This window comes from Saccostrea cucullata, unplaced genomic scaffold (assembly GCF_032062105.1).
Source record: "Saccostrea cucullata isolate Sc308-1 unplaced genomic scaffold, CSIRO_AGI_Scuc_v1 ctg1180, whole genome shotgun sequence".
Classification (NCBI taxonomy): Eukaryota; Metazoa; Mollusca; class Bivalvia; order Ostreida; family Ostreidae; genus Saccostrea; species Saccostrea cuccullata.
The window spans coordinates 90,541-106,743 of NW_026925867.1; the positions used below are offsets into that span (position 1 = coordinate 90,541).

Here is a 16,203-nt window from a genome sequence, read left to right on the forward strand (position 1 = left end):
GAAATGTGTTAATTAGCTCAAAATGGCAATTCAAAATGACGTCATATACACTCGAATTTCGTAATATACCCAAACTGCTTAATTCCGAGTCGTTTTGCAGAAAATAAATTTCAGTTTGTTTTTTTTTTTTTTTTATTAATGAAATAATCTCCAAATTTACGATGAAAGTTAGAGGATATTTTTGTTAATGACTTAGGATTTTTATGACACGGATTTTTGTTTAATTACTTATATTATTAAGATAAACTTTTACCTATTACCTGTCTCACCATGCTTCTTCATATAAAAAGTTAATAATATCATACAATAATTGCTGTTTAGAGGACAAAGTGAAAATTAAGCTACCCTAAGAGCAGTATTCCCCGAGCATTAAGGCGAGTGAACATTGTAGTTTGAGGGTTGCTAAATCATATCAGTTGTTGGAAATTCTTGATCTATTTTTAGTCCAGTGTAGAAAAAATAAATGTTTATGCTCATGTGGAAGGTCTAGTGCAACATAACTTAGTGTGATTTTTAAAATGATGGACCATGACCAATTAGAGATCTAATAAATGTTACATTATATAAATCTGAATAATTACTAGTATATTATAATATCCCATATAAACATATTCATTAAGACTTATCAGTATAATATACGTAAATCATAAATTTTCTTGATTATCCATCTCTGATTCTGTGTCCCTACATTTGCATTTTGTTATTCTAAGTCAAAAATTCAACTGCATTCTCAAATATTTCATATTGTGAACGGATAATCTTGTATTGAACAGTGTATATAAATTTAAAATTTTTGAAATTTACAAAATCTGAAAGAGGAAAATGTTTGTGTTCAATCCCCCTCGATTCTTGATACAACCTTACACTATCCTAACAAAGAAGTGTGGATCAAGTTGCCTTGAAAAGTTCTTGGAGTGTTCAAGAAAATTTTGTTGTCAAGAGAAGAGTTGACTGGATCGAAATCAAGAATGGCTTAGGCCTATTGGTACGAGGAATCTACAGGCGCTTTTAAATTGCATAATTATACAACTTTTCTCTCCCAAACATGCACACAATTTGATTCCAGCTGATAAAATTTGAGAATTTTCCTGCTAATAAATGACATATCTACCCTAAAAGACAACAAATCTATACGCGGTCACAAAATAGAGAGTTACATGTCTTGAATATCAGAGATTTTTATACCCCCCGCTTGAAAAGCGGGAGGGTTTAAAGTAATAGGTAGGCCCGTCCGTCCGTGTGTTACGCCTTGGTGTACCCATCTTATCCGCAACTGCTCTCATACCACTTTCACAGAATCTTTATTACGTATTGCCATTGTGGATCTCATATTTTACTTTTTGATTCGATACTTATTTTGGGTTTCCCATAGCAAAACATGGACACTGTCATTATATTCATATAAGAGGCGGGGGTATCATTTAGTGAGCTAATTGCTTACAGTACCTCTAGTTCATTTTGCATAAGATTTTGGAAAACAAAATATATACTAGTACTTTTAACATTTGAACATAAATGTGACAAGGGGCACAATTTTACTTGAATGTTGAAAATACCAAAATTTCGAAGACAGACTAAAACATATAGCAAATAAAGCTCGAATAGAAGATGCTAGGGATAATACTAAGCTCTTATAAGTGCTAATTTTATAAACTAGAACAAAGTGTTCGATGAAATCGGACAAGAATTTCTTCAGTTATATTTGATGGTGTGCTGAGGGATGTTGAAGTAGAAGTGCGAATTGATAATGACAGCGATTCGGGGGTGATTTTAGGTGAACGGGGGTTCAAAGGCTTTGGAACACGGTCAAATATAATACGAGGGGGAAATATCGAAAGTCTTTAGTCGAGTTTGTTTTAACTATTTCCATAAAAAAATGAAACTTTTTTAGTATTTTTTGTTTTTTCATATTTAATGGACTAATCAATATGCTATATATACTATATATAAAAAACAAACAGTAATTTATTATCTGCATAACGACTCAGAATGAAACAGTTTGGGTATATTACGAAATTCGAGTGTATATGACGTCATTTTGAAATTGCCATTTTGAGCTAATTAACACATTTCAAATTTAAACGACTCAATTTTGCGATTTAAAGTGATAATATTAATGTTCTATTGTCATGTTACATAGTTGTACTACGCTCAATAAGATATTCACGAATGAACGACATCAAGAAATAATTTGGAAAAAATGAATATCCACCATGTTGAATCGCCATTTTGACTTTTAGCTTACAACTGCACTACCATTCAATTGTAGAATAGTGAGATGTAGAGGAAAAAATACATATCTGCAGTGTATGGATATTTGCAAATGTAAAATCTTGAACAAAGCACAATATAGAACAATACACAAATAAATCAGAGAAAATTCGAATTAAGTGTAGAAACGGACTAAATTTTCTGAGTTAAACTAATAATAATTATTTGCCGTTAGAAGTATTTTTCTCTATAAATCAGACCAGACTATTCTGAATAGTTTCTTTTTGTGTGCTGAACAAAGACCAATGAAGACACACCCATATAACTGTCAAGTGAACCAATCAGACACCGTTGAATTTTTCAGAAATAGAAGAATTCTTCATTATGAAGAATCAATTCTTCGCGAGAAATGGAAGCATTTGATTGGCTGAATAAGTAGGTTATGTTCTAAAGAAGGCAATATCACGACAGTGTATAAGTGATGGTATCGGTTTGATTAGTTTTGACCGTTTTGTATTACAGGCAAGGTCAGGTCAAGGGCATTACCTGTTCCCTGGACATTATAAGGATGACTTTTACTCAGGTTTCAGATAACAGAAAGGAAATTTTATAAAATATAATATGTTAAATCAAAACTTGTTCTAAATGGATAAAATAAGCAAGTTTTAAATCGAAATCAATTTAAAAATTTAATATTTTATTATTTAAAGAAAATATACAGGTAAAAAAGTCAATGTATGGTAATGCAGAGGAAATTCGGAATAATTTTTTAATTTTTCATTTTTGTCAAAAAGAGCCATAGCTGCCTTACCGAGGATTCGGCCTACTCAAGTATTTAAAAGGAAATCACCTGTTTCTATTTATAGATACATGTACCTTTTCCATTCAAAATCAAACAATCATTTGTGGACCACTGTTATATTTTATAGTTGCAAGATTGTTACATGACAATAATTTTACTTGTTCAATACTCTTATTCTAAACAAGATTGTTAGAATTTAAAAAAAAAAAATAAAACATTAGCCAGCAGCTTTCATGACTTTGGGTCATTGAAATAGTTTAAGACCGATTTTTCTCGAGAAATTTTCAATTTGTAATGTTGTATTATATATCTCTTACATTATTTATACATATATTTTAAAATATTAAAATAAAACATGGGAAAAATGCACACAGAGAAAAAAAAAGGAAATCATTGACAAGAAACACGCACTGTGAGACTCGAACTCACGATCACAATGTCTTCAATCCAGCAATCATACCACTACGCCACGAAGTCATATGAATTAAATGGATACATTTAAGACAAATTGTTGAATCTTAAATAATTTCAGAAGAAAATTAAATACGAGGGGTTATCAAAAAGTTCGTGGACTGAGGCTATAAAATTAGTACTATGTAGTCTTTGCTTACAAAATTTATATGAAACATAAAACAACAAAAAATAAAGAAATGTTGAAAATTTTAGTCTGATACGTTCATTATTTGCCAAATTATTATAAAATGAAAACGACATCATATGATCACCCGGCGCTGTCGTCGTTTATTCTCATGACGTCCGATAACGCATTGTTTTTTCAATGTCCGCTTCTTTTATCTCAATACATTTTTTATGACATTCCCTGGAGCTGAGTACAGACTTAATTAAACCCGCCTTGTTTATATGACTTTACAATGTCATGAACAGTGGCCTTCAATGAATATAATATTTCATATGGATTATTACACTGGGAGAGATCTTTGCTAGATTTTGCCAGCATATTTTGCTTTTGGGAGTTCAATATCTACAACTCATGATCAACGTCATTTTTTGACGTGATTGATTTTCACACCTCGACTGCAAGTCGACATTAACTGTGCATCTATTTTCGCTCTAAATCTATTTTGACATTAAAATACAAGTACTCCGGATGCATATTATTTCTCTGTAGCCAGTTTTAACAAATTTTAGGTCTATACCAAATTTTTCATGGGCAAAACGTTATAGACTGTTAGAAACAGTCACCCCTCCACCCTTTTGACGTCATTTTCAAGGCCTCATTTGTTTGGACATTCGGTGTAAAACTTATGATAAAAATTCATAGAACTACCAGAATGAAGTGAAAATTCCATATTTTGTGTTACAATTGTGTCCCGACACATACCTGAATTAACGGAATTTATGGATGTCAAATGATCATATCAAAAGAGTTTTTCTCAGTTACACATAGGTCGCAAAAACGTCGTATTCGAGGTTGCGCCGCCTGGGCATACTATTGCTTACGAAAACGTTACTAATTTATCAAAAAATAAAATTTATGATTTGTGGTTTATTCTTTTGATAGAAAAGATGATGCTAACTAGATATTCTAAATTTCATTGATGTATCTAAAGCGGTTTTAATTTTATGACGTTAGTCCACGAACTTTTTGATAACCCCTCGTACATATTTTCAACATTTTCAATATGAAGACCACCTTTAACCAAAAGTATCTAAATGTAATGATGTACAGCCATATCCAAATAAAATTATGCAGAAGTTGTTTTTCTGGTTAAGAGTGGTCTTTTCCTACAGTTTGTCATTGTTTAGGGGGATACCTCAGTATTTACTATATTCTCCATATAAACTGAACGATTTTTATAGCTATCATATGAGGGAACTATTAATATTTGAATATTATTTTTATGTGATTTGCTTTAAGGCATGTATAAACTAACATCGTATGACAAAATTCTGGATAAACAATGTATTTTAAAAAATACTACTAGAGTAGGCGAAAGTGACTATCAAATGCGCTATTGCTCTTTGATTTCTTTCAATAATAATCACGAACGAAGTAAAGATTAAATGTATTTTTAAACATCATTTTACAAATATTATATGTGTTAAAGCTCATAAATTGTGAATTCTTGGCGCCAGGGTCACGGGTTTTAGTGCTAGGGCGGGGCTATAATATAGGTTGCATTATAGTGAAAATGCATTCATACTTTGAAAATCTTCTTCTATGCAACCACACAACCAATTTCAACCAGTTTGGGCTTAAAGCACCTATTGGTGAAGAAGAACAAAAATTGTGAATTTCATGGTCCCTGCCCCCTGTGACCTGCTCCTGGGTATTAAACTAACTACATGTAGACACATAGTTATAAGGCGGAAGGGTGCCTCTTCTTAAATTGTGAATTTTATGGCCCCAGGGTCAGGGGTTCAGGTATTCGGGCGGGGCTCTATTGATTACATATACTGAAGATGCATCAATTCTTTGAAAATCTTTCCTGCTCCTGGGTATAAAACAACTACATACATAGTTATCTTCCAAAATTGTGAATTTCAAGGCCCCTGGATCAGTGATACCATAGATGGAAGGGGACTATAATTATATACTGCAAATAAATTATTTTTTTTGAAATCTGCTCCAAGACATTAATTAAACATATATGATGAGTAATGGCGTCTTTTCCAAAATTGTGTAAAGTGTGGACCCTTGTGCCAATGTGGTGTGGGTGGCAATCTACATTTTCCAAACGACTGACCATGCAGGTTAAAGGTCTTGGAGCAAATTTATTCTAACCTAAGTAACTTCTATTAATACCTTGACCAAACTAGCATGAATGATACATCTAAGGAAGCACACTAACAGGCGTGCTGGATTCGATCTACATTTTCCAAATGAGTGATCAGGTTCAAGTTTTTGCCATGAAGCTGTAAGGGCTATCTGAACCATACTTGCAAGGATGCTGCATCAAAGCATAAACACTCTTTAACTTGCTTAAGATGCTGGATATGAAATGGTTTGTAAATTCATCCCCAAGTAACACTACTGCAAGTCCTATCAGATCAAAATTGCTTAGATGTACATCTTGGGATAACACTACTAGATTAAGAGTTTTATATGGTACTTTGCCTTACTTAAAGATAACATTCGTTGAGGCGGTGAGCTCTGAAATCTTTTATTATTACCTATGTTTAAGTAAAGTAGTGGGGAATATGATGAGCCTTCCAGGTTTAATTGGCCTTAGACAGTCATTCTGAAAAGCCTAGGTGCCCCAGGTTAGAATATTATATATTTTATTCCCCCAAAACTTGTACATCACAAAATATCCAATATGAGGAAGAATTTTAATTAGTACTCAAAATTATGCAGTATGTCTCCAAATTTCACCCATTGCCTTTACATAAAAATTATTGTTTCAAGATAAATATCGAGATGTCGTTCGTAATGATAAATGATGAACAATATCTATAAAGAAAAAACAAGATTGAATTTTAACACTTTTTAGTATATTTCTAACTGATTACTAGATATATATAGGTTACATATTAAGTACATCATATACAAATTATCATTAGGGGAATGACTTGGGGGTTCTGTATTTAGGAACATCAAAATTTTCACATATTCTCTCTAAACTTGCAGCACTACTCTGAAATCATAATGGTTTTGCAAACATTTTCAAATCAAAAAGTTAACTGTACATCTACATGTAGAATGATTGCAATAATAATCATCACAGTCTAAAGATCAGTGTCAACATTAACATACATTATAAAAGGAAGTAAAATCCACACATTCATTCAATATCAATGCTTCATAGCACACAGTGTTTTTATATTTTCATCTAAAACGTAAATATAAAATCTAAACATTCATTCTTTCATTTTTTTTTTTTTTCAATTCTATTTTCTCCCGTACACAGTTAAGTTATATTTTCATTTCTTAACATTCCTGAATGTGGTATTTTAGGCTGTTTTGCACTTCCAGCTAACTGAACCAGGCCTAGGAAATCTGTGAATCCTCATTGGAAAAAAAATTGTATCAGCTTTACAATCGGGTATTGACAGTTCAGCTTTACATTGGGGCACTCAATTAACTGGAGAAGTATGATTTATATTTGGGGTACTCAATTACATGTATCTGTGGCCCTGTTGGTTTTTTTTTTTAAAGTTTAGACCAGATATTAGGACATATAAATAAGGAGTATCCTTGCTTTACGTACAGTAAAGGTCAGGTCTTACTTAGAGGTCAAAAGTCAGATTTTCCTTAAAGGCTCTCTGAAGTTTAGTGAACTTAACAACACAGAAGTCAATTTCATAAAAATGACCACACTTAGTGTTTACAAAAACCACATCCTATCTTTTATCCTGGCTCAAAAATTGATTCCTGTGTTTTGTACAACTGCACACAAACTTCTACACACATTTTCATTCTCAAACATATGATTATCACAAGATTTGCACCCAAATAGTAACATCTCAATCACAGCCTTGAACTGGGCAACACTTTTACAAAGTAAAATTTCCCATCAGATTCACTCATTCTCATCCTTCTGCACTGCACCTCACTTTTCTGGAGACATTTATCCAAACAACGGACAATAAGTACTTGGTTTGTTTCTTTTGGCCACTAAATGTTAGGAAAAATTCATAGTTATATTTATACAAATGTCTGCTTGGGGTCTATGTCTAAGGGAATTCCTAGCCTCCTTCTGGTTTGTGGCGAGAAGTCAGAATACAGGTAATCCCCACCAGATGTGTCCGTCCTTCTGCTAACGGATTCCCCCTCTCGCATGTCACCCCCCTTAGTCTTTCCAGGGTCTACATTTTTGTCCTCTGACCCTTTAACTACTGACCCTGCCATGTCACCTTCACAGCTGTCACTAAGAACTATCCCCAGTCTGTCTCGTTCTGCCCTCTCCTGTGCCAGGGAGGATAACTCTTCCTCCACTACAGGGGCAGATAACTCTGGTCCTAGGAGAGAAATCTCTTCCTCCACTAGTGGTGCTCTCCCTTCCATAGGAGGGTAGACATTTTGGTATTTTTCAGCTGTGGGAAGATTTTGTTTGTGTCCTGTTTTCTGATTGGTTGATTCAGGTGTTTCTGTAGATGTTGCTATGGAAGCCTCGTGACCAGACACTGGGGACACGTACACGTCCTCTAATCGTCGTTCCCATGGAGACTCCTCCTCTGTCTGTATTGACCAAAACAATGTTTTAAATTATTAAAATGCCATTAAATTTTTTTTTATTTAGAGTTTAAGTCACAATAAATAATACAGTGAAACCTGAACTAATCAGACATGTACTGAGAGATGAGTTTTGTCAGAATAAACAGGGTGTCAGATGGCACAGTGTAAAATACATGGAGAATAGTTAAATTGGAAAGAAATCTAAAGTCAGATTTAACAGTGTTTTGGATTGCATATTCTATTTTTAGCGATAAGTAATTTTAGCGATTTTAAAATGCTCACTTAAGAAGCTATTACAAATAAAGCACGATTAATTTTTAGCGATATTCAAATTTAGCGATCTCAAAACCATCGCCAATAATGCCAAAATTTAATCTCGCTAAAAATTCTGCTTATACGGTAAAAAAAATGTTTTTCAAAAACTTTCAAACTTTTTTTCATTTATGAAACAGCTGTAGAATAAAAAATACTACATGTATCACTCTTTCTTGTCTTTGGAACATGGCCCCGTGTGTAAACGTTTCCTCTGATTCAGAGGGACTGTTCACGTGGCTGTAGTTAGGGGGCGGGTTGTCAGACAGAGGGGTGGTGGTGCCATCACCATGGTAACCACGCTCCCCATTCTGGGACTGTAGGATGTGGAGAATCATGGCCATGTCCGAGTTCATTTTGTTCTCCAACCTCGTCAGTTGTCTGTGAATTAAAGGAGATCGAAATCACTTAATAAACGTTTATCGAAGATATTTTTACGGAAGAATAATATCATAAAAAGATGCCCATGGGCCACGATGTTCACCTTGGAAACTTTGAACTTTCTTGTTCTTTATAATATTCCTATTTAAATTTTGATTACCCATTGTTGCCATACCCTTTTCCCAGGTGTCATGATTTTAATACATGGTTTAAGTATAATCCACACTCTCTGTCGATGCTTCAATGTAAGTAATATGACAAATCAAGACTTTGCAGTTCTTGAGAAAAATTTTAAATCTCTTTCCTTTACTGTTAAAAAAGAAAGATATTCGTGAGGCCAAATTCTTAGGAATTGGAGAAAAAGCACTTGTTCATGAGCATTTAATTTCAAGCATGGTGAAGTAGCGGATCTTTTTTGCCCACCATTTTGTAAATTCCTGCCATTCTTACCTAGCCAGATCTTCCATTCTTCTCTCCATTTCCTGGGAGTGCTGGGATTGCTCATAGTGACTGAAAGACGGTCGTGGAATGAGGGTCCCATTCTCCCCAGAGTGACGGAGGTCATCTGATAACGGGGAAGGGGTTGAGACAGGAATCGTCATGGAGGACGTAGACTTTGGCACACTGGAACTCGATTGTCTTTTTGGCTGAAAAAAAAAGGGAATTGTTTATTTCGTTGTATAAGTATGATTGTTTGCAAAATTCTAGATCTTTTTTTCTTTTATTATATGAGGAGTCATTTGAACAGCTGTTGGACACACATCTTTCTCTCCCACACTTGCTTGTTATTCCAAAATCAGCAACTTACCTCAGGTTTGTGTAAAAGGAACATGTCAAGGTTGCCCTTGTACAATCTTTTTTTTACTCATCCTAATTTTACATTTGTCTACTAATAGAGGGGTCATGTCAACATCACCTTTGTATGATCACTCTGAGTTTGAAGTTCCTACATTATTTAGTAGATGGGTCATGTCAAGGTCGACTTTTCACAATCAATTAATTACCCTGAGCTTTCTAGTAGAGGGTCTAGTCATGTCCATTTTGCCTTTCTACAATCAATTTCTTACCCTAGCTTTGTGTTCCTTAAGTAAAGGGGTCAAGTCGAGGCCTTCTTTTAACAATCATGTTATGTCAAGGTCATTTTTCCACAATCTTGTCAAGGTAACTTTTCTTCTATCAGTTATTTTCCTGAGTTTTGTGTTCCTCAAGAAGAGGAGTCATGTCAAGGTCATTTTTCCACAATCATGTCAAGGTCACCTTTTTACGATTGTGTCAAGGTCACTTTTCTTCTATCAGTTCTTTACCTGAGCTTTGTGTTCCTCCAGTAGAGGGGTCATATCCGGTTCACTAGACTTCCCGCTGTCACAGCGACCTGTCACAGCACTGACAAGGTTATTGACATTGGCAAACGCGCCTGTAAAAATAATACATCAACAGTAATGTTTGAATTTTTCTTCTCATATTATTGAAAAATAAATGTAAGTCAACATTTTTACCTAAGTTTTTTTTTTTTTATATTTTCAAAGAACTTAGAAGCATACATAACAAAAATTCTATATAGAGTCATACTTCATTTTCTAAAACTCAATGGAACCAAGAAAGTATTTTGAGATATCCAAGGATGTAGAAAATGAATACTCTCATACATAAATATAGTTGGGACTTCTAAGTGCCTTTGACCTATCTATGGAATTAAATATAGACAATTCATGTATTTACAGTACGGTCAACGTGGATTAGGCATTAAACCGCGCTCCCCCCGCGGTGTTTTGATCCTTTCCGCGATACACCCCCGCGGTTATTTCATCGCGGTCCTACCTGTGGCCAGGTATGGACCGCGGCGGTGTGACTTACCGTTGACTGGCACATCGGGTTGATCTTACCTGTACGGCCGTATAACATCTATAACAGAATATTGTTCGGTCGATCGGTAAAATTGCAGGTTTTGAGTTTAAAAAAAACGGTGCTATTAGAAATATTTTACAATGTAACTACTACCCGAAGAATTAAAAAAAAAACAAAAAAAAAAAACAAACAAACAACCCCCCCCCCAAAAAAAAACAAAACAAAAAACAAATAGCGTATGATTGTTTTTTCAAGTTATTCTGATGTTTGATAAATGTTAGTTTTTAAAACATGTTTTTAAAAAATAAATTATATCTTCAGCATAAGCATAAACTTTATTTCTCTTAATTAATCAGTTAATGACTATATACCGTGTATCACTTTTACAATGAAACGCATGCATGTTTCGATAAATATTCGATGGATGGAAGAGCTAGATATTCTGAAACATGTTTATAGGCAGTGTGCAGTAAATCTCTCTCTCTCTCTCTCTCTCTCTCTCTCGTATTATTATTTTTTTTTTTAAATCGGCAAAATTCATTTTAAAAAACGGCAACGCATTTCGACTTGAAAGCATACAAGTAATTTCTTGACAGTACGAACAATGTTCATGAGAAAAGCGTGTTAACTGAAAACATTGAGTAGTAGAAATATTTTATGCAGTTTCGAGTGTTACTTAATTAATTAACTCTCAATATGCAAATAAAATAAGAGAAAGCTTAAAATTTTCTTTCCGCATAATAATAGTATAAAGATGAAACGGGGTGCTTTGTTGTTCATACGGCCTTGCATAATAAATTGATATATCGTCCTTTTGCTATACATGTATATGTAAAAGAATTAATATTATTTCTATCATTTACATGTACACCTCTATAGCCTAACCTGTCAAGGTTCCATGTTCGTTCGCCCTAAAAATTGTTCGCCCGATATCCCGTTTGCCCGATTTTTTGTTCGCCCGGAGTCCGTTCGCCCGATTTCTCGTTCGCACAGGGTCCGTTCGCCAAGATTTTATGTAGAATATTATATAATGAATTTCTCTTTACATTTTTGGTACATTAATTTTTCATTGGATTCTAATGCATTTATTAATGATTTAGTGTTTGCACTATAGTGAGAGCTTAGTTCTATAAGGGATCTATTAACGTCTCAGTCCCTTAATTGTTGTCAAAACATAGCCCAATTCGTAAAAACAACACGGGTGTATCCCCCCAATTAACATTGATAGTAATCATCTAATTAACTGTAGTGCAAACACTAAGTCATTAATAAATGCATTAGAATAAAAAAAATAATTAAGACTAAATAAACATTGTTCCTGCTTTGAGAAAAAATATATACCCAAGTTCGTAAAGGAAATAAAAATAATTGTTAATCTTTATTTCAAATAAGCTAATATATATAAGTATAAGTATATAAAATATAATATATAAGTATTGGGCGAAATTTATATAGGGCGAACAAGATTTTGGGCGAAGAAATTTTTGGGCGAACGGACCCTGCGCGAACGGACTCCCGCGAACAGGAAGATCGGGCGAACGAACCCGTTACCCCCTGTCAACGTATGGGATTAACTACGCAATGAAATATATTAGCTTGTCGTAATTTTGTAGTAACATGTACACAGTACAAATAGAACAGCCCTCGGTGTGAACATTCCAATTTTTTGTATTTGTAGAAGACCATGCATATACAGGGAAAGTCATTTAAATTTATTAAGATCAGTCTTTTTTGTGAATTTAAATGTAAAATTAATGTTTTTGAAACATACTACCTTATGTTAAAAAAAAAAAAACCGTGAAGTTCATGCAGACGGCAGTAGGGGAATCTTTGGAGCGGGGGGGGGGGGGTCAAAAATTATAATCCACCCGGTTTATGATTTTATATTTTAAAACTGTCAAAATGTTGCGTAAATCCAAATCCTTTGTCTTTCACAAAGGTGTGAAATTATACCCAGTACAGTGTCACTGTGAGACAGGAAATCCCTCTCTGCTTGAACGCGCACAATACACAGGAATCCACCAGTTACTAAGGAGACTACGATTAGTCCGTGCAGCTACATGTACACTGTGTATACATGTACTAGATCTAACAAGGACAAAAAAATACTTACCAATGCAAAATGCACATAAAATGTTGTTCCGATATTGTTTGTGGTGTTTATGAATTTCTTTTTCAGTAAATTTTTGTTAACGCGCTTGTAATTATTCCGAATAGAATTTTGCAGTAATAACTTTTTTTTTCACTGTTTTGGTTGAATTTTCATACATGAATACAATTTATCTAAATCAACTTAGCTTCTATCTACTTATATTGGGAAAATAACCCCCATCCAAAGTTATGATTGTGCTGAGTTTTGTGTAAGACACATTAATAGAGTCCAAGTAAATAAGGGGGGAGGGGGGATGAATGTTACATCAAAATTAACTTTTTACACGAAAGTAATCATGGTAATCTGCATATCGTAAATTTAAATAATTAATTCAAATTTGTATTAAATTATATGATCAATGTAAATGTCATTGTGAAGTATGTTAAACATGTACGACAGTTGAAATTTACTGACCCGCTTTCGGGCACGCACGTGTACACCAGGGGTAGGGCTGGTGCAGGGGATCGCACCTTGTCCAGTGTACAGCTCTGTGGACCAGGTATGTGTACCAGGTCTAGCTCTAGACATTATGTAATTTTATTTTATCTTCTACGGATTGGTAGGCCATCGAATCACACACACATACACACCCTACTGATTTCAAGAACAATGCCCCAGAATAAAGGAATGACACTTTACAGACGACTCGGAGAATGCTGATTACATAAAAATCTTCTGCGTATTATAATCCTATATTTGAAGATTAATAATTTTAAAATACTTTCACTTATAGTCCCACTGAAAGTGACGCTGCGATAGATCGTTTCTTTAATCAATCCACTATTAAAATAAAAAAAAAAACACGCAACGAAAATATTTATTAATATTGAATATCATGAATAGCACACTGGGTGTTTTATCTTGCATTGTCGTATAAATATATCACATACAGTAATTTATATCGAAAGTCCTGGATCTAAATAGAATGAACGCATTTTAAAAAAGAAATTCAAGAATTAGTAAACGCTATTTGAAAATTGCTTTGACGATTGTTATAATTATTTAGATACATGAGAGTATATTTTTTTTAGAAAAATTAATTTTCCTTTTGCACTTCAAATATTTCAACGACTATGAATTTTAAAATATCATTAATTTCGTTTTATTTTGTTTTGCTTGATATTTTCAAAGGGAGGTAACTCGCGTTTTAAATCAAGACTGTTTTTTCACCTGTAATCGGTAAGATGCACGGCGACGGTGTGATCTACCTGGATTACTGAACCGCGGGGGCACGCGGTTTTTACCTGAGACACCTGTACTAACCGCGATGAAATTCGCACCGCGGGGGTGCGCGGTAAATGCATAAACCGCGTTGACTGTACTGTATGTCCATAATAACAAAATCCGACTGTAAGTGCATTTGAACACCTTTACAAAGGTTAAACACAAAATATCCTATAATTGTAAACGAGAATATAACAGAAACTGACCTGCGATAGAGGAGAAACCAGAAGTCTGTTTCCTGTCCTCTTTCCTATTAAACTCGGAAAATGTCGCAGGTGTGACATCCATCCCCGCCTTGGCTGGGGAAAATTCCAGGATCCCTGCCCCACTTTCTCGGATCTCCTCATCAGAAGAATCCTCAAAGGACATGGAGACTGTCGGCCCGTCTTCACTGAGTTTATCACGACGAAGACGCCGCGATCTCGATGGTTGGAATTTATATTCGTGTGAAACGTCGTCTTGACCTGTCAGGAAATGGGTCATATTTTTAAACTACATGAATGTAGATAATATTTTATTTTAAATCACCACTTCATGAACAATGACATAAAATTTGATTTAAAATTCATTGACTAATTTCATATTGCTAATCTTTTTTTGAGGATTAAGTGGCAGAAAATTATTTTAACATAACTATGAAGGACCCTGTATTTATTACCTGCACTCCCCGTATCAGAGTGGTAAGATCGTATATTTTTCCTCCTTCTCAGTGCATTCCCCCTTCCCATGTCAGTTTCCTCTCGCCATTGATCCAAATCAACCTTACAAAAAAATATTCAGATATACAATGCTGATCTTAAAAAATATATTCTAGACTAGTCAAAAAAAAAACATCACTTTGTATGTAATTCAGAAAGCACACTTTCAAACATATCAAATGATGTGCTGTTAATATTTGCCAATGTTAACTATGGAAATAATGGCAGTCAAACTTAGTTATTTCAAAGCTGATGGGGCTGAGAAAAAACTTGCAAGATATCCAAGGATTCGAAATATCAAAGGTAAAATACTTAAAGAATATGTGATTGGAACTTTCACATCGCTTTGACATTTCCATGGTATTCAAGATATCAGAGTTCAAGATACTGAAGTTCAACTGTAGTTTCTTCTTATAGTCACAGGTAAGCCTTGGCATGTTCATGTTCACACTTAAAAGCCTATTTCTACATAAGCTTCAGGCCTGGGGGCCATAAAACTTAGATGAGCTCACTTTTGATCTCAGTATCACTTTTTGCTAAGGAATGTACAGTGGAAAAGTGAGACTGAGATCAAAAGTGAGCTCGTCTAAGTTTTATGGCCCCCAGGCCAGATCTAGGGGAGGTAACAAAATAAAATCTGACCACTGATACTTACATCACGGAGGTCAAAGGTGACTTCTAGATTCCTGACGAAGTGTTCGGTGAATTCTGGGTACATGTCCAGGATTTCTAGTAGGTCGTCACGGTGAATCTTATGAAGGTCACAGTAGGTCAAAGCTCGGACATTACAGCTGGACTTACCGACCGTCTCGTAACGACAGAGGTTCTCACCAAATATGTCATCTTTACCTACAACAACAGGGTTTTCATTTTAAATTTATACAGGAATAGCTAAGTGTTTTAATTAATATATTAATCAAGTAGATCATTTTTATTGGGATCAATGCCTTTGGTCAAGCAAAATTATACTATCACATTACTGATGATCAGAGTTTGACATAATTTCAAAACTTTCTGAAGAAGATTATGCAAGAGCGTTTTAGAAATAACTCATGGGTCTGAAACAATTTAGAAATCTGAAATTTTCTAAAAATGCTCATGCACTGTAACATTCACAGTTTAAAAGCAAGGATGAAAGTATAAGCTAATTAAGCAATTAAGTCTCCAAGTGCAAGTGTTACCTAAAATAGCAACAACGATGTCATCCCTGAGGATTTCTATGGAGCCCCTGGACACGAAGTAGAGAGCCGTCAGTACGTCGCCACGGTGAACCAGGGTGTCCCCGGGGGGAACATGTGTTGTCTTAAACTTCATAGACAGGGCCCTCAAACAGCCGGGACTGGCCCCTGTAAAATAACAAGAATTCTTTAGGTAAACTGAATACATTCAACATAATTTTAGGTGGTGTTTGTCTGAGAGGTTGTAATCTATCATTTGC

At 34.6% G+C, this 16,203-nt stretch overlaps 1 protein-coding gene across 1 annotated transcript; it reads right to left on the minus strand.

The window, feature by feature from the left end:
* Positions 1-6,454: 6,454 nt before the first annotated feature.
* Positions 6,455-16,141, minus strand: LOC134269924 (potassium voltage-gated channel subfamily H member 2-like; the record flags this gene model as incomplete). The annotated part of the gene is made up of 8 exons (XM_062752104.1): positions 6,455-8,150; positions 8,627-8,846; positions 9,297-9,493; positions 10,151-10,260; positions 14,274-14,531; positions 14,726-14,828; positions 15,421-15,614; positions 15,947-16,141. Coding segments are annotated over 8 exons (1,805 nt in total), but the record flags the coding sequence as incomplete, so codon positions are not given.
* Between the last annotated feature and the right edge of the window lie 62 nt (positions 16,142-16,203).